Source organism: Oxyura jamaicensis, chromosome 1 (assembly GCF_011077185.1).
Source record: "Oxyura jamaicensis isolate SHBP4307 breed ruddy duck chromosome 1, BPBGC_Ojam_1.0, whole genome shotgun sequence".
Taxonomy (NCBI): Eukaryota; Metazoa; Chordata; class Aves; order Anseriformes; family Anatidae; genus Oxyura; species Oxyura jamaicensis.
Genome location: NC_048893.1, coordinates 25860804 through 25884923, shown reverse-complemented (window position 1 = coordinate 25884923; position 24120 = coordinate 25860804). Strand labels below are relative to the sequence as shown.

The window sequence follows — 24120 nt, the reverse complement described above, 5'->3', positions numbered from 1 at the left end:
TATGGGGCTGTAGAATTCAGGTGTATTTGTCTGCTGCTGAATTAACCAAACAATGAACTTAAGAAGCAATTGAGACCGATTTCATTGCCTTTTATTCAACTTCCTAGAACAAGTTCCCGCCCCCCCTTTTTTTTTTCAGAACATTGAAATGTTTTCAGCATTACTACATGGTGAATTTGTAGACTACTCAAAGGATCTCTGAATCTTTCAAAACACCTGACACACACACACACAAATTATATTATGCTTCTTTTAGGTTCCTCAAGGCCTAGCATGTGGTCGTGCTCAGCCTGTGAACTCCATTTAATTTCACAATGAAATTTTAATGAAAATTCTCCTTGGAGCTCACCTCTAAATACAACTGGGTGTGAGATTTTGCTTATTCAGCCTAGAGCCAGACTTTCCAGCACAGCCACTGAACTGTGTGTACAGGTGTATGTGCACTGCGCGTGCATGTGGGTAACGTGCACGCTGTAACTAGCACGCTGGGGGCCGATCCCCACCAGCACTGGGTGTCTGCCCAGTGGCATGACTGTCTGTTACTTCTAACCACAATCATTACATTAGTGCTGTACACATTAACAGAAACATTATTTTGTCCAGATAAATAGCTTTCTGGATCCTCCTAATCTTTTAATGCAGCTGTGCCTTCTGGAGCTGCATTGCCCATTTTAATGATGAAAGCTTTTCTACAAGAATTTCAGATTTAAACGACTGCTCTCTCAAGACCTTTGAATGAAAATAAAAAAATAAAAATAAAAATAAACACATTATTTTTTAATATCCTTTTCAAACAAAACAAAACAAAAAACACATTAACCTGACTACTCACCTTGCTTTATTGCCATGGTATGCTTCTTGTCTATTATTTTTTCACACACCGTTTGTACACACTAAGGTTCCTCCAGTCTTTTCCATTTTCACATGGAAATATTTTCTGACACCCACTCAAGCTCCTTTTCCTAAGTTATTTTTCATTACCATGCCTGTCCCTGCACTTCATGGGTGCTTTTCCACAGCCTTCCAGGGCTGCCTTACTAGACTGACTCAGTGGCACTGGCCCCATTTCTGCCCTCTGCTCCTCAGCAAGCTGGCTGTTACCTCTCTGACACAGCTCCCCAGCCTCTCTCCTGTGAGGCTACAACTTCAGGGCCTCATGAGCCTACGCACATTTCCAGCACTTCGTTGTTTTTTGCTGATCTGAGCCCAGAACACAGACCTGGCGCAGCTCACAACTGCCTCCAACGTACAAAGGCCACTGTACAATCAGCTGCAAGTTTGTGCAGCATGCGGTCCGAGAAAAGCTCATTCAGAAGTCCCCACTGGAACTGAAAGTATCATTCTGAGCACACTTACATTAGGTTTATTAAATTTCAAAGAACATAGGAGTCGATAGATTCTTTAGAATGAAACCCAATTGTTATTAAGACAAGGTATTGCTTTCTCCATCATATTTCTGCAAATGTTTCAGTAAAATTCAGTAAATGAAAAATAGGAAATCTTATCCTTAGGTAGTTTAGTGTCCTGTCTCCAGCTGTCATTGGGCTGGAATTACTTTTCTTCGATCCTTCAGATCAAAAAAAAAAACAACAAAAAACAAACAACAAACATCAGTGGTTAGTATGAATAACCTTTTATAAGTCCTTAAGGCAAGTTTTCACAAATATATACCTAAGACATTCGCTTTGGCTCCTTACTAGCAGATGAGATTGCAGTTGAACGCTTCCCGCTGCTCTTTGCCTTTCCCTACAGGCCAGTCTCTGCCCAGCGCACCTCACAGCCCAGAGCTGTAAGGGCCCCCGCAGCGCACGCGCCACCCCACAGCAGATGGGTGAGCAAATTCACCTCTGGTAAAGCCCCCAGACCACCCTGGCCACAAAGTTTTCCACGGAGGAGTCCTTGCTCAGGGCCCAGGCCTCAGCCCAGTAGGCCAAGCACCCAGGGCATGGCTGTGAGCAGCACCAGGCCCTCAGGAGGCCATAGCAACCCGCAGCCCCCATATTTTGGCATCCAGTATGAAATGGCTCATCTTGATGTCTCGTCGTGCGTCTGGCTGCAGGAAGGGCTTGCCACAAGGAGCTCAGAGTTGCGTGTTGGTTGGGACAGCAGCTCCTTCCAGCGTGGCAGTGGTTGATACATAAACCGTGCAACAACGCGGTCACGTGGAGATCACATGAAGTGAACACTGCAGAGTTTGTAAGAGTCATTGAGCAGCTTCTGTGTAACGAAAGGCAAACGCAAAACCGGCGTAAATCCAGCAGAGGCCTCGGAAGCATTCCCTGCGTGGACCAGGCAGGGCGGCAGTACCCAAACGTCATGTCCGGGACGTCCAGCCGGCGCTCTTGGGCGCCTTGCAGGTGTGGACATCCACCACCTCCAGGCAGTCCTGGCAGCGCACGGCGCAGCACCAGTGGAACTTGCACTCGCATTTCGTCATCCTGCTGACGCGCGAGGTGTCGTAGCCTCGGCCGCAGCACATCACCTCGCAGCTGTCCATGCCGCGGGACGTCTGGTTGCAAACCCGGCCGGCCGTCCCTGGAGAGCCTGCAAGGGGAAGGCAGCGGAGGTCACTCAAAAGAGCAGGGGGTGGGTTTTAAGGACAGAGAGTGTATGAGAACAGGAAAAGGAGACATTGTGAGGTATCTGAGCCTGCAACATCACATCACTCCACAGAGGAGCTTGGGAGGGCTGCCAGGCCACAAACACTACATCCAGGGCTGCAAGGGACGCGCTGGGCAGTGCCCCAGCTGCCGAAGGTTGGAGTCTGCCAAACCCAACACCACAGCAGGCATTTTGGGTGCCAGGGCACTGGGCTGTGGTTTACAGCCCCAGTGCACACCAGGCCAGGTGGCCGCTGATGATCTGTCCCACCACACATCCCCACAGAGCAAGTACAAAGGTTTCTGCTCTTCCCTGATACAGAATGCACGAAACTGATTTACAGCCAGCTGTGGAAAGGAGGGCAGGGAGACATCCCGCGCCTCGCTGCAGCAAGCTAGGGCAACTTGAACAGCTCTGCCCATCCCCAGGAGGCACAAAGTGGCTGGATTCACCTCTTGAAGGCATCTCCTGCCCAGACTGCTACTGTGACACACATCTAACACAAACTTATCTCAGGGTTCACTTTACTTTGAGAGGGTTCGACAGATTATTCTTATCCACCTGAAAACTTCATGAAAACTCATTGCTTATCCTAATTTCTGATCTACTGATATTGTAAGTCCATTTCAGGCAGAGCCATGAGATAAACATCATGCTGGCATTTTCTTTAATCCAAATGATAGCTATATTATTTCATTCTTGGCCAAAAAGGAATCTCCTAAATAATGGCCACAGTCACTGACTTAGTGGGGAACATTTTTACAAAGTGTATCTCCGTGGTTTTATTATCATCTAGTGGTACAGGTATTTCATGGGCGTACATGAAAAATTAACGCTCTAAGAGAATAAAATGCATGCAGATATTAATTCACATTTGCATGACGTAGGATAGCAAATCGTTCCTAATTAATAAAAACCTGAGCTGTAATTTGTAATTATTGAAAATCCAAGCTGCGTTGACTCTTTTTTCCCTCCCTGTGGTGCACTCCTGGTTGCACCTCATGGTTGCACATACCACCGCCATGGTACCGGGGCACTTCAGCACGTACCAGCATGCGCTGTCCCACACTGTCCCCACTGTCCCCAGCAGCAGGGACACATCCCATTTTCTGGCCCTGGACCCAGGCACACAGGCGCTGAGTGGTCTCAGGCACTTGAGTGCAGCCACCTTCTCAGACCGCCGTCTTTCATACGATGGGTGTGTGATTAGCACGGGGTGGGAGATTTTGCTCTTTTTACATTGAATCAGGACACGCCTCAGCTGAAGTCCTAGAGGAGGGTTTCAGTCCCCCAGAGGCAGCTCAGCCTTCCCTCCCATAGCCCATAATCCATTTCACTTAAATATTTAAATATTCACTGGGACAGAAGCAGAGGTGTACACCTGGAAAGCTCTGATTTCCCATCACAGCATCACAGAAAGGCCGAGGTTGGCAGAGCCCTCTGGAGCCCACCTGGTACGTGCCCCCACTCAAGCTTGCAGCTGTGGCCAATCCATGAGCTGAAGGTGTCACCTCGGGAAAGAGGTGGCCTGAATGGAGGGCCATGTGCCTGGCTCCCTTGCTAGCTGGCCAGTATGGAGCAGAAGAGGGCACTCTGTGCAGTGTGGCTGGAGACTGCTCTGGTCCCCAAACCAGGCTGCTCTGCCTGGCTGAGCTCTGCCATCCCCATCTCAGCCCCGTCCCCAGTTTGCCCAGCTCTGCCCAGCAGCGGGGCAGGAGGGGAGCTCAGGGGCAGGCTGAAGCCTCGTCTGTTTGAGGGAACACCTGACGGCAGCGTAGAAACCAGTGAAGGACCTGGGAGGATGCAGAGCTGCCTGACTTGCCCACGGTCACATCAGAAGCCTGTGGCAGAAGCAAACCAGACCCTACTTGCAAGCTACCGTGTTCGCCTCGATCCATGAGGCTGCGCAAAGAGCTGGAAGAGCTGCACGGTGCTGTGCCCGTGCAGCACACAGACACATCTATCGCATCGCAGGCTGTGCAAAATGCCTTCAACCGAATAAACACGTTCGGAGGGGCTTGTCCTGGGGGGTTACCATGCTGATGGGGCCCAGTAACAAAGTCCTGGGGTGCCTAGGCTATGTGTTGTGTTATGTCAAGGATAATAATCTGTAATAACCACGATTTGGGTTAGATTTCCAACTGCTATGGGAGGAAGACCTCACGTCAACCTCTGCGATAAGGTCAGGGCGATTCATCAGGAAATGCTGTGATGAGGTGCGGGAGCTTTCCCGGGAAGGTGCAGCAGCATTCCTCAGCCGAGGCACAGGTTATTTCCCAGCCCCAAAGTTCTGATTTCCAGATGTTTGAGGAAATCTCACAGCAACCAAGAGAACCTGAATGGGAAACTCCCACCGATTTCTGTGGGAGTTTTGCCACCAACTTCAGAAAGAAAATGATTTCATCCCCTAGCAGATAGTCAAAAGCCAGTATCACCTGCTGTCACCCACCACACACAACCAGCAGCACTGTGCCACTAGGGAGGAGACCAGATCATCCACAGACCCTGGCAAAAGAGAAAGGTTCATAGCAAGGCATGGTTCCTGAGCAAAACCAATGTTTTTGAGAAGTTCCAAGAGCCCCTTCAGCATCTCTGTGGCTCTGCCAGAGCCTGGGGACAGTCCCTGGTCACCTGCCCCCACCAGGGAAAGCAGGACATGGAGCAGCCCATGCTGGGGCTCCACCACTGGGGACTGGCAGACACCTCCAACCCTTTGTCAACATTCAACACACACACACTCAGCTCACCTCAACATAAAACCCTTGCCAAAACAAACTCAGCTACAACACATGCACACACAAAACCCATTCCCGTTCATGAGACAGAAGACAAGCAATAGCTGGCAGCGCAGCCACGCACATCACGGCGCTCCTTGGAGGTGATCCAGCGCCGAGGCCAACAGCAGAAACCAAGCAAAAGGGCAGGATTTGCTGTGCCTGCCCTGCTACCTGCAGCACACCTCCTCATCACCTAAGAGGCAGGACTATGTTCTAACTCGCAGAGAGTTTTCGTGCAACCTCTTTGTTTTTAGTTCAAGTTTCAGAATTGCCATGCCAACACACAACATCGCACCTGCCAAGATAAGCAGGTTTGAATACTGCCAACATTATGGCCTGTACATCAAACCCTTCCTTTACTTTCTCTCCACTCCTAAAGCACGACAATGACTTTATTTCTCTATAACATGAGATTTCCCCTTCTATTTCTATTGATTAAAAATCTGGCTTCAAGCAACAAAGTTCATTACTCAACATTCACGTTAAATAATAATAATAATAAATTACAGTAACAATAACAACCACACGTGCATTTTGGAAAACAAATAAATAAAAGCAAGTATTGAGAGAAAAGGGACTCTGAAGATACTTTTTAAATCAAGAAATACGAGGGCCCTACACACACCAGGCAAGTACAGGAGGGTCTGAGGGGACAGGCAGCGCCCTCGGGAAGCAGCCTTGTCTGGAAGAGCTGGGATTTTGTGGGCCAGCAACAAAGAGACAGAAACATTTTGATAAAAGAAGAGCTTATCCAGATCCAGTAGACAGTAAATATGTGTCTGACTCCAGTTCCCATAGCCACTAATAGGTGCCGCAGTCCTCCAGCGTGGCCTGTTCCTGAGGGCACCTCCTCGGCCCCTCAGGGACGAGCACCTGCCCTGACTGAGGGCCGGGACTTCGCCTAACACGTTGCCAGTGCAAGTGCTGGGAGATGTAGGCCAAGTATTCACACAGGGAACAACTTAGCAAAACGTTTCTGACAGAGATCAACATGGGTTTCTCTCCACAGGTGGCATACTTGGAGTGCTAGCACATCTCACCCAACACCAATACTTTGCGGGCTGTAATTTAATTTCACATTTTTCTTTCACTACAGATTGGGCCCTCCTTATTCATCTCTGAAATGCAGCAAATGGCTTAGATGGGGCGGTAAGGGATAAAAAATAACCCTGTGAAGGAGTCCTCAGACACGGACTCAGCCACGTGCCCACTTGTCGGGCACACGGGAGACTGGTACCACACGCTCCTGACCCAGGTGTGCCACCCCCAGCCCACGTGCAGGCAGAGGCAGCGATGCTGGCTTTGATGGCACCCAAACTGGGACCAAACAAGTGTTGGGAGGAACCTGTGGGTAACTCAGAATAGCTTGGGGTATACCTCAGAAGGGTTTTCAGCAGGTCCTGAGAATATCTGCACATGGGCAGAACCCGTCTCTTCGTTCCACCACCATCTTCAGTGGGCCAAAGCCTTGTTGCTACCACAACAATTGCAAAAAGTCAACCCTTGCTTGCCAACACGATCCTACTATCTCATCCATCCTGGAGAGGTGCTCTCTCAACTTCATCCCAGCTACCCCAAGCACATAACCGAGTTCAGCCTGCACTAAACCTTGGGGTGAGTTAGGTCAGGGTCTCCCTGCAGGAAGAGAGGTTTTACCCAAACACTGCCCAAGCTTTTTGGCTGCTCTGCACAAATTAATTTTTAATAAACCTGCTGGATTTTTATATTTTTTTTAAGAACACATCACTCTGCTTTAAAAGACTCTACAAAAAACAGTCCATAATATAGGACCTACCAGTTAACTGGTGATGTCTGTGATACGGCTGCTTATGCACTTACTCCCAGAGAATTCTCCGCTTTTGCACTACTATGTCCAAAATGTGATAAACGTGATACAGTTTTCAGTCAGCCTAGCCTGCATGGATGGTAAAGTGGCAACATTTTAAAAATTAACCTGTTTCTACCAGAAGCTTACAAGCAGACAAAGGAGGCTTTTGTTGAGGGCATTTCTGAGGTGCCGTTGCGCATTCAGGATACACCAGCATGTGCTACACCTGGGCTGCCACCAGTGAAACCTTCACTTTATTTCCTTTTGCAGTGTTATCATCTCCAACCAGTTTCTCTATGTATAGTCCTGGGTATGCTTTTACTGATTTTGGCAGCTGTCAATTCATGTTAATTATAAGGGAACACCATGCAAAGCGTGTCAGAATTTATAAGTTCACAACAAGGTTTTCAAAAGCCCTCTTGGATGTCCAAGCTCTGTTTCTACTGAACTATGAGTACAAAAATGTGGGCAGAAAATGATTTTGGCTTCCACATGAGCAGAATCCAGTGACTTCTGAACACTTGTGAAAACCTTCCTTTGGTCCTTTCCTAAAAGTCGTGAATCTTAATGCTAGCTAGAAGTGGTTGGCTTATTATGTGCTCTTCCTATTAAGCGAGTTGCTATTAGTGGTTTCCACAAATTATCTCTCTCCCAAAAGCAATGACTCCTCTTTTCCTTCTAGGAAAAAAATAATACGGCAGTTTTCACTTTGCAGGGGTGATTCATGTACGTACATCCAACTGCCCCTCCCGGACAGACTACTGGGGTGTATCCAGTGACAGCACCCTCCGATGGCTGCCTGCCACCAGAGAGAAAAGCCAAAGCTACAAGCTCCAACAGGAGGAGGCGAGATGCGGGGTTTTTTGGATAGATCGCTGGTGATACAACTCCCGAGTACCTTTAATTTACTGGTTTATGTGTATTAACACACCCAAGCCACAGAGGATACTGGCTTTGTCATTTCACAGTTTGTGAAGCTGTCTCCTGGTCAAGCTGCAATGCTTCATAAAATGTGCTCTGGGAATCCTTCGTTCAGCCCTGATACTAATCAAACTCCAGATTCATGGTTTTTCTGAAGCACTAAATTGCTTGAATTCCCCAGAGAATGAAAGGCAGAGCTATATTCAAGGGCATAATAAAGTACTGTGGTATTACATTTAGCTGACACTGAGATGCTGTCCGCATATTTCCAAACTCAAACTTCTATAATCTCATTTCATTTAACCTCCAATCATCTAACAGGGCTAATGCTCTGGAGTGCTCAACAGGGCAAAATAAAACTAATCAAGAAAAAATGCTGCTCAGCTGCTGATGTTATCTCTGTTGAACTCAGATCAGCTTGTGTTTATCTGATTCTTTCTTTGCTCCATGAGAGTAGCAGCAATCCCGCAGAATTGTTCCCGTTCCCATTGAAGGTTTACTACAGCTTTCCAAAAATGTGCTCTTCAAAACAACCACATTCTCAGGATTCTGAGCGGCAAAGAAACGCCTCATCTGAAGTATTATCTGGGGATGAGCAAAAGCATATGTCAGGCTGCGATCTCCGGGCGGGCTTGACAGCATCAGGCAAGCGAGCAGAGCACACCGCGGTGACAAACGCCCAGTCTCCTCCACGATAACGAGCCTGACATGCTAGGTTAGGCTTACTGCAGAGATGATTAATGGCTTCTTGACATAGAAGTGGCTCGTGCACTGACTCTCCTTTTAAGGGGAAAAATATCACAGATCTTACAGCAAGAAAAGCAGCTTCAAGAAAAGAGTTTTGAATAAAACCTAGTCTGCAAAGAAATCAAGTTTTGACTAAATCCTAGTCTCTGCACAATGCCACAATATGCCCATTTATTCACCTGGATTAAGGTATTAGATTTTATGGTATCGGTCACTACTCAAGGAACAATATGCCCTTGTGCAGGTAATAAGTACCACCTGTAAAAGCCATAAATAACATTTAAAATTACCTTGACTACTTAACTAACCAGGAACACTACACAATGTACTGGATGAAATTCTGGGTTCACTGAAGTCAATAGTACATGACCAGGATTTCACATATTGTTCTTATTTAAGTACAGTTGTTTTGCAATGCCTGTTCCAAGTAAACTTGGATTGTAAATACACAATGGTGCCAAAAAGAGCTAAGCTGCGTTGCTATCCAGATACTTATGGATGTGTCATACCGGGTGCACTCTGGTACGTTATACAACCTATTAATTAGTTCCACAGCATCTTTCATACATTACTCAGGCTCTCTCTCTTTTCCAAATTTCAGTTGTTGGTTGTTGTTTTTTTTAGTTGTTCTTTTTTCTTTAGTTTTTTTTTTTTATTATTATTATTATTCTTAATTGCCACTCCAGGAAATGCTACATGCTGCTCAAGAGCTGTTAGCATGCTTAGCATTGCTTGGCGGTGCCTTGAACCCTGGAACTTTGTTAAGGGTGCCTCTACTGAAACCTCGGAAAGCAGAAACATTCAGTGTTAACAACAGCCCTGAAACTTCACCTCTTCCCACTGGGGCTGGCACGACTCTACAGAAAACATGATAGTAGTCATGGCTGAGCCAAGGCTGACTTACAGAGAGGAGTAAGCACGGTGTCTTTGGATGCTGTGCCCCACTGACCTGCACTCCTACAGTCACCTGCACATCCTCCAGCCACTTCGCACTGCGCTATGGTGCATTGACTGGTGCCAGAGCAGAGCTGCCTGTAAGGAGAGGGGCATCTGCAGCTAGAGACAGTCCACAACCAGCTCTGAGGAATGTGCAGATAAAGGGCACTTGTCTCTTGGGAGTTCACAATACAGAAGGGAAGCAGTGTGACCGATATGGTACCATGGGGACAACACAGGACTCGGTTCTGCTGCAGTTAGCCCTGGCAGCTCTGCACTGAGCTATGTGATACAACTGTACACGCGGCTGCATTATGGCATGGACCAGCCTCCAGAGCATAGCTGAAACTTGTCCCAGAAGCAACCTTTGCCTTGCAGAGTCTCCATGGCTCCATAGTATCTGGAAGAAACTGCTGAATTGTGTTAGAACTGGCTATCGTGCACCTAGAGACACTGAGGAGCTATCATTCTTGTGCAGAGCCTCCCTTCCAGAACATCTTCCTTCCTGTTTCCTGCTGGTTATATGCATGGATTTATATATATACACTCATTAATAATGATAGTTTTTGACCTTCAAAGTACAAATGTCTGAAATAAAACCATTCATGTGTAATGATAGAGGCTTACCTACATCCCTGTCCCTGATACAGTAGTCTGGAGAGCTTTCAAAGTATACCAGGTCATTCTTAGTTGGCTTCTTAAATCTCTTATTAGCCACAGTGAAACCCGTGCCATCTTGATTCATGACCACCTGAATCGCTCCATTGTATTTCTTCCACAGATAATCTCCTGTTTTCCTAAAGTCTGCCATGGCCAGCCAACAGGTCCTTAGAGTGCATGATCCACTCACACCGTGACATTTGCACTCCTGTTTCAAAAAACGCTTCACGGCCTGTTTAGAAACGCAGTAAAATATACACAGGTAAAACAAACTGTCATTTAAGCTTCTCAATCCTTTTCCATTGATCCTGTAATGCCAGGCTTGCAATGGGTCTTGAAACCACGGTCTGTAGTGACACCCACTGGCAGCATCAAGTCAGCCTCGCATGGTTGGTCTGCTCTGCTTGCTTTACTCAACCATACCACCAATCCTCCAAGGGTGTCCTTACCTCCCCCCGCCAGTCACCCCAAAGACCTCTAGCACACTATAATGAGAGATCACAGCTCGGACAGAAGGAAATAGTCTGGGTAATGGACAGAATCGCTCAGCCCCTTGATAGGCGAAGGTAACGCATTGCACCATTGCTCAAGCTGAAGCACCGCCATACTGAGCGTCCCTATCTCAGCTTCATGGAGTGCTCTTTGACATGAACACTTAGGTTGTATGGAAAAAAATACAGAGAATACTGTGAGCTTTCCAGTGCTGAATTGTTAATGAAAATTGTATTGCAATCAGGTCTAAGTTTACCATGAAAAAGTTGACAAAACAGTCCGACTCATCAAACAGCTCTCAGGCATGGCGTCTAAATGCCTATGCAGATGTTGATGGTGTCTTAATTATTGCCTAGAAAATCACAAGCGTTTCACATGAAAGTGTTCTTGCAGAGCCTCTACAAAACACCCTATCTGGGCTAGGCATTTGATTGACACACAATTTAGAAATAAGATATTTGTAAAATGCTTATAAACCTTTTTAACAAACATTTTAGGTACGACCCTCATTAGTTTGCAGTGGAGAGACCACTTTCATCATTAATTCAATGTCTGGATAGCATGAAAGCCATTTCAGCTTCACCTCAAACATTTAAGCTATCTATATGATGACAGGGAACAACAGATGGGTTCACATGCAATAAATAATTCATTCCTAATTCTGAAGACGTGGGTATCTGATCTATAAATATTATGCCTTAAGGGTTCGTGAAATATGAACATTGTAGAGTTTGTACAAGAGGAACAGCATCATGGGAAGAAGATAATAGAGAGAAAAGGTGTGTGACCAGAAGTGACACTGCTGCATAGCAGAACAGCACTTCCTATTCAAGCACTTGGTGATAAAGTAAGAATGTGTTACGCAGCCAAAGTATGTTTCTTTTTCTTTCCAACCTGTAAGTTGTATTTGTGACAACTTTAAAAAAAAAAGTAGGACTGGGATTCTTCTCAGAAAGGGATTTAAGCAGATGCTTGGTTTTAATTATCTGAGAAACTACAAATAAGTTTAAAAGAACTTGTTGGACTGAGGCCTTGAATACCTGAAGCACATCAGGATGCAGCACTTATTTTGCCGGTGGTGTCCCTGTACTGATGCACAGCATGTTACTTTGCATGACTCCTACGAGATTACTATAAATGCTTATTCTGTGTATTTCTGAATTAGTAAAATCCAAACAGTCTAATTTTAAGAGGAACCTGTCAACATGGGCCTCCCCTTTTGTGGGTATGAAAAAGCCAAGAGCACAGCTGGCCTTATGCACACCTGGATGCCAGGCTTGTGTGTGGGCTGAGGTGGTGAGGTGCCTGCAGAACTCAGCCTACACTACTGAACCAGGGTGCAGACCAGCACCACTTTCTGTAAAGCCGGCCCTAAGGAATATGAGAATGCGTTAATTATTTTTAATAAATCAAAAAGCCTACCTGCTTACCAAGGCTGTCATACTATTTTGCACACATATATATATTTTTAAATTTGCTAAAACATTTGACTGTCACAGAAAGAACTTCCCAGCATAGAGCTAGCTCTCCCCCAAAAAGTCTTTGCTTGTGCTGTAGACTGCAGTCTCTTTTGGGCAGTAGCACACTGGCAGCTATATTAGGCTGGTTCCCCCCCAGCTGTATATCACAGCCATGCCTATCGCTGATCTGAACAGCCTCATCTGGCTGTGTTATATACTAGTTGTACCTGCTGGTAACAGGTGCAACAAAGGTGTTGTTGAAGAAAGATCATCTGCTTTCAGTACAATTCATGACAATTGTGTTTTTTTCCTAATACAGGCTAGTTAATATAAGGCATTTTTATAGTATATTAAGGGAACTTTTTAATACAAAAAGATCAGAACACGAACAATTTACTTCCTACTGAATGTATTAAATTAAGAAGAACAAGACACAAAAAACAAGAAGGCTCTTCATGTTAGAAGCGCTAGGTGTAGCGCTTAAAAACATCTTTCCGTATTATTTCATCATTAAAACATCTTTCCGTATTATTTCAGATGATACAGATGCAGTCAATTTTGAACACATTTTGAATAATGAAACAGCATATTCCAGCTATGTGCAGTGTTCTTATTACTTATCACCACTACCAGCAAGTATCGGTGCATGTCTTCCTCAGCCCTTGCACTAGCAGTGGGCGATGTGCCTGGCAACTACTCCCTCTGCTCACATGTAATAACAAAGTGAAGATTCTTTTTGTTGAAATTAAAGAATGGGATTTCCATACAATGTTTAGAGAAGGGTTTTTGTTGAGAGCAGGTTGAGGATGAAACCTTTTGGAGTTACATGTGTTATGACTGTTTTCTTAAAAAGTTAAGTAATTCTATTTTATCTCTGCCCATTCTGTGTGTTGGTTTACCATACACATGGAGGAATAGATAGTAATGTTTTTTTTTCTCCAATGGTATTTCAAATTTACTCATTAATGATCCAGCCTGCTCTTCAGTGTGGTCTTCAGCCTCCCTTAGGAACTTCTATTTTTTATTAATCAGAAGTAAAACTTCTCCATATATAAGGGTTAGGTGTAAGGATTAGGCTCGAAACAAAACCTCCACCCACACTGACCCTGCAAAGGCTTGTTCTTATGTTCACCTTCCTACACAAGGAATCACGGAAGGGACTCGGTGTGGCGCACTGATGAGCAATAGCTCTTTCTGTATGTGGAACCCCCTGTCACACTGAACCTTAAAGGGGGGTGGAAATGGCATCTTGGTCTTCCACTCATCCCCTACTCTTTCCTAACTGTTGAGATTGGCCAGCGAGAGCCAGCAGTTACCTGCCCCAGCACTGTGAGAGCTCACAGCGAGCATTTCCAGGCATCTGGGGGATGGACACCCACCTTCCTTCCAGCCCTGTTGTTGTGCAGGTTCATCAGCGCTCTTGCGTCCTTGCCTTTCCTCTCCTTGGCATCAACGAAGGCCCTGGCGAATTTAACGCCGTAGTCAATGTTATCGCTGCAGCCGCCCCAGTCGAAATGGCCCTTGCTGTCCTTCGCAGAGCCTTTCTTCTTGGGATCGCAGGAGCAGGATTTCAGCTCTCCTTGGCTACATGCCCTTGTGATAGCAAAAACTACCCCAGCGGAGGAGATGGCGTGGACAAAAGCAGATTCCCGACTGCCTGAAACAAAGAGGCTGCTTTACAAATCATTGAGGTAGCTGCTCTGAGCAGCTATCCTAACAGTTAAAAGTCAGCTATCCTGGACTTTTTGCTAAGCAAAAGACAAAACTGGGCTGAAATCGCACAAATGCATGTTCCCCGGAGTCAGAATTAGTCATGGCTTAAACTTGGACCCCTCCCTGGTAAAAGCTCATCAATATAGTGTTGGAGTTGGAAAACATTAGAAGTTTGTTCCTGATATTGATTAATTTACTTTCACGGATCAGTTGTTTTGCACAGATACACAACCAGGACAGCTGGTGTTTCTATCCTGTTTCGTCGATTTAGAAAAATATATGAAGTGCTATTTCAGAGAGCAGTTTAAGAAGTCATTAAACAGGGACACTGAAACGACACGTATGTTGCAAAATCCTGCAACCAACTTTGGAAACTCGCTTTTCCTCTTCTGAGGCACTTGGAATAATCTTGCATGCTTCAACGACAGTAGTGAGAAATCTCTGGGGTCTTTTTCCTGAAGATAAGTTAAATTTAACTTTTCTGTCTAGAGCCAAGGCTGGTGCCCTTAGTTCATACAAACAAGTTCCATGAAATCAGTGGCACTGCTTGTGTAATGCTCCAGGCAGGATTTGGCCTCGCAGATGTGGCTTCCACACCCCAGCTGCTCAGGCAGTTTTCCCTCCTGTTAACCAAGTTAATTTATTTTATCGAAGATTGTCCATATTTCTAGCCTATGCCTACTCCGAGGTACCTATTTCAATGCAATGATAGCTTAAGTTTATTTTTTAAGTCTATCTTAAGATGTAATCATGTACAATACAGAGCTGTGTTGTATTGACACAACTCTCTCTATGGTAACGGGACATTTTCAGCCTCAGGAAGGTTTTTAGCATGCAAACTGTGCAGAGTACCTCTTCATGCAGTAGCTGGGGCCACTGGCAAGGAGTGATACCTGTTTGGAGCAGTCATCACCCTTAGATAATACCATCACAGTAAATAGGACCCCAAAGAGGCAATGATGTTACCTGTAATTTCATTGTAGGGAAAACAGGATGACTTCAGCATTACACCATATAACTTACTATTGAGTTTTTATATTCCAGCAGCATCTAGATGCTTCAAATATGAATTGCCCCTTGAGTTCTGCGTGCTGTGCAAACCTTCAGCAAACAACAGCTAAAAATTTGCAAAAGCACTGGGCAAACCCTGCTTTTTCCTACACTGGCTTCAAAATCACGTAAAGAAATCCTGGCTTGTTACAAATCACGCTCTTTGGAAGATTTCATTTCTGAGAAAACATGTTCAGAAACATTACAATTTTTTAGTGTGTTAATTAAAAAGAAACACTTGATGTAGTTGGAAGAGAAATGTTTCATCTGAGTTTATTAGGTTAATCAAAATCATTTCATTTCAAATTAGAGCAATATCAAGCCACGTTTCCCATTGCAATCACTGCCTAATCAGGCTCAGCATACAGCGCAGAAGCCTTGTGTCTTAAATTCTCTCCTATGAGCCTGCAAATGAAATTTTCAGTTTGGGGCAAGCTGCGTTTTGACTTGTTTATGACATAGCCTCCTCAGAACCAGGCCGTGCTCCACCAGACAAAAACCTCATCCAAAGCTTCAGCTGAAAACTGCGGGTGAGGTCGGCGGTGACTCACGAATAATTGCTAAGGGAGCACGAAGCTGGTTGTGGGCAGTCACCGTTCACCAGCAGCAGAGGCTGGCACTGAGCGGGGCTGCAGGGGTGAAATCTCACGGCTCGGGTCCCTGTGGCATGAACACAGGTGCCCTTGGAGAGGCTGCACGCTGCTCCGTGCTTCCCAGGAGAAACGCTCCAGCAGGGATCGACTTACGGGAGGGGTCATCACCTGCCATCCCAGGGAGCTGGGAGCCTCTTGGGATGCCAATAGCCTCCTCCAGCCCCCATCGGAGTGCTGGGGTCCCCAGCTGGGGCTGGGTGGCTGCGCTCTGGAGCCCCCATTTCTCCGTAGCCCCTTTTGGGGTGCATTATGTGCTGAAAAAAGGAGATGTGGGAACTGCATGGCCAACTGCTAAAATACCCAAATTCTCTTTCTGAACTAAAGGTCTTTGTGATGTAACAGTGGTTTTTAAGCAAAATAGCACTTCTTATCATAGGGTGACAGAACGGTTTGGGCTGGAAGGGACCTTAAAGCCCACCCAGTTCCAACCCCCCTGCCATGGGCAGGGACACCTCCCGCCAGAGCAGGCTGCCCAAAGCCCCATCCAGCCTGGCCTTGAGCACCTCCAGGGATGGGGCATGCACAGCTCTGGGCAATCATCCCCAGTGCCTCACCACCCTCTGAGGGAGGAACCTCTTGCGATGACAGCACGCCTCACCTCGCCCTTCACTTCTCTCCCGGGGTGCCTCAAGCGCTGACAGAGGGAGACGCCGGTGCGCGGGCAGCCTCCCCGCGGCGGCCGGGGCCCCGTCCCCCCCCCACAGCCCCCAACCCCCCACAGCCCCCACCCCCCACCCCACCCCCCGATACCCCTCGCCCCACTCACTGCGCAGCAGGACGCGGCCGAGCAGGCGCTGCCCCCGCTCCAGGGCGCTGCAGTCCCAGCGGTGCCGGCGGAACTGGTGCTGGCACTCGGCCGTCCAGGCGGCCACGCCGCGGCCGATGGAGAGCATGGCCTCGGGGTGCCGGCGGCACAGCTGCCGCTGCCGGCTCACCAGCCCCGGCACGTTGTCGCACATCACCCGCGACGAGCCCACGGCCCCCATGTACCTGCGGGAGGCAAGCGGCAGGGCAGCGGCGGCCCCGGGCTGGGGCAGGGACCCCCCACCCCGTACGTCCCCTCAGGGCGGCCCCCGAGCTCCGGGGGTCAAAGAAGCCCAAACCGGCGCTTCAAAACAAAATAGAAGCCCTGACCAAAATTAAATTACATCATCATCAGTATCCAGATGTTCTCTATTAAGCCCTGACACGCTTAGCGAGGTACCGCGCGTAGAGCCCGGGCCCTAGGTGTGTTCCGAAGGGCTCCCCCGGCGGGACTCGTCCCTCTGGGACTTCACCGCTCCGCGGGATGGCGAAGCCGGGACCGCGGGGGCACTGAATCCCTGCGGCCGTCGGGCAGGGTGCCCCGGGGGCTGGCGAGGCAGGTTCTGCCCCGTTCACGGTCCGTCCCCCCTCCTCTCCCCCCCCCCCGGAGGGCCGGGGCGCCCCGGCTTACCACCATGAGGAGGCGACCCGCGGCGTGGCCCAGAGCAGGAGCAGGGGGAGCGGCCCCCAGATCCCGGCGAGCAAGTTCATGGTGGGAAGGCGGCGGCGGTCCGCATCGGGGCAGGCGGCGGGCCGAGGGGAAAGCCCATGGAAGGAGGGGACGCCGAGGGGGCCCCGAGGGCTGGCGGCGGCTCCCGGGGGGGCAGGGGGTCCCCGGCGGCCTGGGCCGGGCCCCGCTCCCCGCTCCCCACCGAGCCTCCCCTGCAGGCGCGGCGCAACTGAGGGGCTGCTGCGGGCTGCCGGCGGACTGGGTGGGTTCGGGTTGTGTGGTGTTTTTTTTTTTTTTTTTTTTTCTTCCCTGTAACTCTGATGGATGAAATGATGTCAAGAGACACATGGGGGAAGAGGAGGAGGAGGGAACACCTCCGCTCGGGCCAGGAATCCCGATGAGCCAGTTGCTTCCCGCTAACCCTACAGACGAGCAGCCGGCCCCAGGCACGGCGGTGGGGCCGGGGGCCTGGTGCTGGGATCCCCACTGCCCCCCAGTTCGGGGCCAGGGACCGCCCGCCCCTGGGGGAACTGGCACTGCCCCATCCCTCTCCAAGCCCCTCGCAATGCCAGCACCGGTCCCTCAGAGGGAAGCTGTGTGCTGGTGGGTGCCAACTAAGTACATTTAGCAACTTTTTTTTCCACACGCCCAGGACCGCAGACGCTCCAAACCCCACAGCACACCGTGAGCCAGAAGGAAAGGCCCGGTTCTAACTCAGGCACCTGTGGTAAAGTCACCAGAAAATGCCTGGAGCACAGCGCTCCCCCCGCTGCCTTCAGGTGCCAGCCCGTGTGCAGAAGCTGGGGAAGAAAGCAAAGAGAGGCCCTGTGGGACCGCTGCTTCAGGCGGCAGCTCAGGGCGGGTGCTGCCAGCCAGGCTGCCAGGCTAGCGCCGATGAGGTGTTGAGGTGACAGCTGTACAGCCAGCCGCAAGCCTCTAGCGTTGGAGGAAGAAAATGCAAAGAGTTGTATCAATGCCTGAGGCAGTGCCGTTCACCTGCTTCTTGATCTCACTTGGGAAACAACACGCCAATAACTAACCCAAACCAAAACCAGAAACAAAGCAACCACCCTCCACACCAGAAAAGCTCTGGGCTGCACACTTTGGGATAGGGGAATAAAGCCCGGAGCACATCACTGGTCCTACAGCAGCACTACTTGTCAAGTGGGAACCTCACTTCAGGCTACCGACCCTAGGAGGTCCCAAAAGCAACAGCTTGGCATTCAAAATCTATTCAATAACACATTATTGATGTGAAAGGAAAAAAACCTCCTCTTTTCAGCCAGCAGCCGGCTTCAGTTACTGAAGAGTAAGGGACATGCATCTTGGATCAGTTAATAGGGGAGAGAAGACACAGCAGGGAGAGGACAGCAAACTCCAGCAGGAGTTCAGGTCTTTCTGAGCAGAGGCCACAACCCTCAGCTACCAGCCTCCTCAGGTGTCCAGGCAGCAGCAGACCCATTGCGTTCCTCCACAATAACCTTCTCCATTAACAGCAGCACCTTCACTTGCAGCAACCCGCAGCAACAATGGATGCTGTCCTCCTCCTCCCCTCCAGAAGAAACTCAGCGTGCAGCCCCAGAGACCGCACTTCCAAGGCCATGTTTGCCTTCAACGAGTATGTGTACACGGTTTCTTGTCAAGAGGTCGTGCCATGTGCTATGCAGATGGCAACAGAGCGTTGAGAGCCCGACTCCTTCCATACACACCTTATGGAATTGAGCTGAGGCTCTTCAATACAGTGAAAACAACGTAGTCAAACCTGTATTTCTGCATTCAGGTGAAGACTGTTTTCAGAAAAGCTGTTGGCTCATCTGGGAAGAATATTTGGTTCAAAACAAAAAACCAAACCCTTAAGTGAGACATCTTCCTGTACGTATCACAGTCAGTATCACAGCTTAGAAGAACTCAAAATCCTTCAGAGAGCCCTTTGAGTTTTACTTACAGGGACTTTGGCTCCGTATGACATCAAACTACGCTGTTTGCATCAGGATAAGAAATATTTTAAGTCATTAAAGCTATTTAGGATACACACCATTCATTTGATGGCACTGAGACCTCATCTCATACCTCACTGCTTATCATTCCTGGTCTGTAAAATCCTGCGCTCTGGTACATGGGAATTCCTATCCCTAGAATAGGAAATATAATTTTCCAAATACACCTTTCCCCCTGTGCCTCCAGAACACAGGAATGACAGCAAATGTCTTTAAATGCCGAAACCTGCAGCTATGAAACCTACTTGACCTCCAAGGCTTTTTGTCTGTGTAGACGTTACCTGCCTTACGATCACCCTAACAGGCTGCAAGGAAACAGACAGCAAACCCAGACAAGACGTGGATCACTCAGTCCCCCTTTCATGACACAGCATAAGATGGATTTATTCCCAGACAGACTTGTCTAGCAAGGCTGAACACTCAAAATTGTCCATTGCATCAGGTCCAGAGCAGTATTTATAGCACTTTACCAGTAGCACAGCTTTATTTGGGTAAGAGCACCTGTAATTTTTGCACAATTACTGGAACTGAGTCTGGAGAAAGCCAATGTAAGCAGACACATACCTATAATTATTAGCAAAAGTTACAGTTTGGGGGGAACGTTGGAAGAGGTTCAAAAGAAAGGAAGAGGAGAAACAAACTGCATAGCTCAAGTTTAAGTCTTATCCCCAAGAGGGGGGGGGGTGGACAAGGCACCCCGCCGCCGCCGGGGAGAGAAAAAAAAAGCCATGAGCACAGCTTTTCTGTAAGTCAACAGAGAATGTAATAATAATAAAAAAAAGCCCACTCTTTCCCAGTTTAAGAATGCACACAACTAAAATTAGTCTGCTATTTGCAGCTGGAACCAAACAGGAAAATGAAGGCAATGTGAAGGCAATGCCTTACTACAGGTATTCCACAGGTTAAAGAGTGGGGGAAAACCCAAAGTCCAGGAAGATGGAGGGAACACAAAATCTCTCATTCACAACCTGTAGTTTATCCTGGACAAGTGAGAAATAAAATCCTTTAGGTTCCTTCAGCTCTCTACAGGATCATCCAAGGCCCTATATTTAACACTGCAGTCTAAAGATGCAGAAAAGGCCACTGCCTGAATATCCACCAGTACCAGGAGAAGTTAGGTATCCAATGGTATCGCAAGGCTAAGTAGGAACCTAGCTGCATCTTTAAGCAACTCAGTCGGATTTGGCCCCAGGTCCAAGCCACTCAATCCCGCTGCACCCCGATTTGCACTACTGTAAAGGGAAAATAATACCTCACAGGCTTGTGAGGCTTACCTGCTTAATGTATGCAAAGCTCTTGAGCATTTTCCTCCCATCCCCTCATAGATGTGCTAATCATTGCATTATTACTATTTCAGGATAATGACTTTAATGTGGTGACTTACAGAAGAAGGCCTCTCAGCAGGGTGATTTTCATCTGAAGGCTCCCGCACCAGGTGCTGGTGGGGGGTTTGAATTTTGACTGCATGGCTCAAGGGCCAGATTTTGCGGTAATCTCTTTGCTTCCTGCCCTATCACAACCATATTGTGATACCTTCTCAAGCAGGGCATTTGAAAAGGGCACTGAAACAACATCAAAGTGAACACAGGACCTTGAAGTTCACTGTTTAAGCTTGAGTTTGGAATCTGAATACTTTTTTTTTTTTTTTCCAAATGATGTGGTAGTCTGAAGTAACCTTTGTTTATTTGGCTTTTATCATATCCTACTTACTCAGCACAATTAATGACTGACCAATAAAATGAGACATTTAAAGTCCAACATCAGGTCTAAGATGCTTTTTTCTCAGATGTAGTTTATACCTGTTTGAACACTCCAACACACTTAGGATGCTGATGGCAGAAAATCTGTATTTAACCTGCATGCTGCCCACAGTCAAGTGTTTGCAATTGTGGTCTTATGAACAGTGCAAATAAGCGATTCATGAGACAAGTTAATAGGACTGGCTTCTCCCAGATGCATTTTGGAGGCCAGCCTAAGTAGCAGCTTATTGTAGAAATGCACTACCCACCTTCATTAAGGAGGCAGTCGATTTAAGCAACTATACAATGAAATAGACACTATTATTTAAAATAGAAATATCTTTTGCTTTTATTGCACAAATTACTAGGAAAAAGCAGTCCTCTACTTACTTGATTTCCCTTATTAGATCTGTAACGCAGTCTACAGAAACAAAAAAAAATTGTTTGCCCAGTCTACTAGTAGTGGAATAGTAGTAATTGTAGTAGCAAAATGAAATGCATAGTAAAACATAGTAAATGAAGTAGTAAAGAAATGTAGTAAATGAAGTAAAATGTAGTAAATGAAGTAGTAAAATGGAAGTGTGGTAGTAAAATGAAGACATTTGGAATTTAAAGTATCACCTTTCTGAGGACTTCATATAAAATTAGTTTAGTACAACGTCCAAAGCTTTGACTCATTTCTGCCAAGAATATTTTATTGTACCTTTCAAAGTAGAAGCCATTTATCAGCAAGTATCATACTTATATCTCCCCTCATAGGTATTTTACAATAGATATGAACAACAACAACAGCCCCAATTGGAAAAAACAAAAACAACAAAAAGCTGTTATGCAAACTTCTACTAACATTTGCCAGCTACCTGTGCAGTGGACAACTGCATCTGAGTATTTATGAAGTGTATTTAGAGGTAATTAGAGGAGTGCTGTATGTATAACATTCCATGTGTGACAAACAGTTAAAACTGTACTTTATAGATTTTTGTATCTTCCATTTTCATGGATTTTTCCTTTTGTGATATGTCTTGTTAGTTCTCAACTAATTCCAAGGTAATAAAAAAAACTATTTTTGAAGTATTTCATTTTCTTTGCTGTTTCAAGTCAGGATGCTGATACTATTATGTACTTCTACACTTCTGCTGGTAGATGGTGGGGGGGGGAATATGACTTACCCCCCCCCCCCCCCCCCCCCGATCCAAAGATGGGAACAGAATAGAAAAAAAAAAGTTGTATTTGCTTCTAGCTTCATCACTCTGTAGGATGTTCCTTGCACTGAATGAGAAAGCTGGGACAAAAGGAGGTGAACTGCCGTAACAAGCAAAAATACTAACACGAGGTAATTTTTCTAAAACAAAAAGCAGAAAACAACTGTGACAGCAACAGTAACAGCCTGCAGTAGCAATCGGTCTTCTCATTGCTAGTCTCTGGAGGAAGCATCCAAGATTAAGACTGCACACACCTCTGAAAAGAGTGCTGAAGTATGACACCCCTTGAAACTGCTGGTTCTTCAGACAGCTTCTGATTTAATAGAAGAATGTCCCTTCACAAACTTTCAGCACTTTTACATGCTTTTACTGAAGTCTACAAAGACATAACTGTGATTTGGATGACATATACCAATTCCCTTTTCTGCAACATAGCTAGTGTGGTAACCAGATGAAAAACAGACACTAATATTTTGCTGCAGAATTACAAAACTCTTTAAATGGAGAAAACCTTGAGAGAATCACTCAACACAAAGCTGCTGTAGTGAAAGCTCATCAGATCAAGAAGAAACATGCTGATATTCTAAGTTGCCTGCATTCTCGTAGCTAAGGATTGCTATAATCCTTTTAGCATCCTTATATAATCCTTTTTGGGATCAAACTGTTAACAGAAGTAATTATGCCTGAGGAAACAGATCTCAGGCATGAATTGAATAGCACAGTTCAGTTGGAAATTACTTTTCAGACAATGTGTAAAAAGATATCTCCAATCCTGTGGCTGTTACAAAACAAAAACACCTCACCGGGAAGTTTGTCATATGAATCTATACTGTACAAGATCTTTCTCAACATAAAAATCATGATACTTAATATTAAAAAGGCAAAACACGCCCGCATGATCATTTTAAATATAAGCACACAACATAATACAGTATTATTAGCTGAACAACAGGTGAAAACAAAACTAGTAATCAGTAAGTACTAATTACAACCTTGTGGCAAAAAATGCAGCTTTGATGAGATTTTGTACCTACTGTACAGACACCAGAAACAAAATCGTAATGTGCTTTGAAATAAGATTTTATTCTTTATTCTAGACCAAAGTACGTACTGGATACAAATATTAAGGATACAACGAGAAACTACAGTAATTTTCATATTAATGCAGCTCAGTTACATATGCTGAATAGAAGCATATTATGACCAAGTTTTCCAAAAGTATTCAAAGCACAAAAAAAAAAAGTCAGCCTTTCTTTGCCATTAACTTAGTTGTAAAGAAGAACAAACCAAACCCAAACAACGTTAATGCTCCCATTTTTACTAATCTTTTTTCCAAGGTGGGTGGTTTTTCTGGGAATAACACTCGACTGGGGTCATTCTTCTGTTCATGCTGAAGCGTATGTTAAGTTCATGTAGAAAGCACAACAAAGAAAAAAAGTTAGTATGAAAGCTTCTCAAGTATGTAATAAAGCACAATCCTAGATTCTTAGGACTGAGATTTTATTTCTGTGTGTCCGTGCCCTACTTCAACAGAAATCAATGTGTGCAAGCCTTTATCTTATCTCGTGCAATGATTCTGTAAGCAATACACACTAGAAAACAAACTGTTTACAAACTGAATTCCTCAGGAATAAAACATACTAATAGACACTACAAAAACAACACTGAAACATTTAAACTCCAATTGTCAAATATTTTAACCAGGACTTTTGCTATTTAGTAACTAGAAGAACTGTTTATTAAAACAACAGTTAGACACATATCTGATTGAGCTTTCAATGACTCCTTCCAACTAAAGGGAGAGTGGAAAGTACCATACAAGTGCCTGCTCAAATGCCTGTTGAAGTTGAGTGCAGCCCTGTCATGAAGT

General features: G+C 46.3%; 2 protein-coding genes and 1 long non-coding RNA gene across 7 annotated transcripts in view; 1 reads left to right on the top strand and 2 right to left on the bottom strand.

The window, feature by feature from the left end:
- Positions 1 to 1343: 1343 nt before the first annotated feature.
- WNT2 (Wnt family member 2) lies at positions 1344 to 17551 on the bottom strand. The gene is made up of 5 exons (XM_035347036.1): positions 17274 to 17551; positions 16605 to 16828; positions 13802 to 14079; positions 10438 to 10702; positions 1344 to 2544 (listed from the first exon to the last, which is right to left on the bottom strand). Exons 1-5 carry the CDS (start codon positions 17351 to 17353, stop codon positions 2315 to 2317), a joined length of 1077 nt encoding a protein of 358 aa, XP_035202927.1. The 5' UTR covers positions 17354 to 17551; the 3' UTR covers positions 1344 to 2314.
- A 663-nt stretch (positions 17552 to 18214) lies between these two features.
- LOC118178464 lies at positions 18215 to 23137 on the top strand. The gene is made up of 2 exons (XR_004756155.1): positions 18215 to 18930; positions 22467 to 23137. It is a non-coding gene; the product is annotated as an uncharacterized LOC118178464 (long non-coding RNA).
- A 177-nt stretch (positions 23138 to 23314) lies between these two features.
- Positions 23315 to 24120, bottom strand: part of ASZ1 (ankyrin repeat, SAM and basic leucine zipper domain containing 1) — a 35287-nt gene continuing 34481 nt past the window's right edge. For all 5 annotated transcript variants that reach the window (XM_035346998.1, XM_035347017.1, XM_035346988.1 and 2 more), the window contains one exon: positions 23315 to 23640. In XM_035346998.1, the coding sequence (XP_035202889.1) occupies positions 23494 to 23640 (147 nt within the window). In that variant the 3' untranslated portion in view covers positions 23315 to 23493. The remainder of the gene's footprint in view (positions 23641 to 24120) is intronic.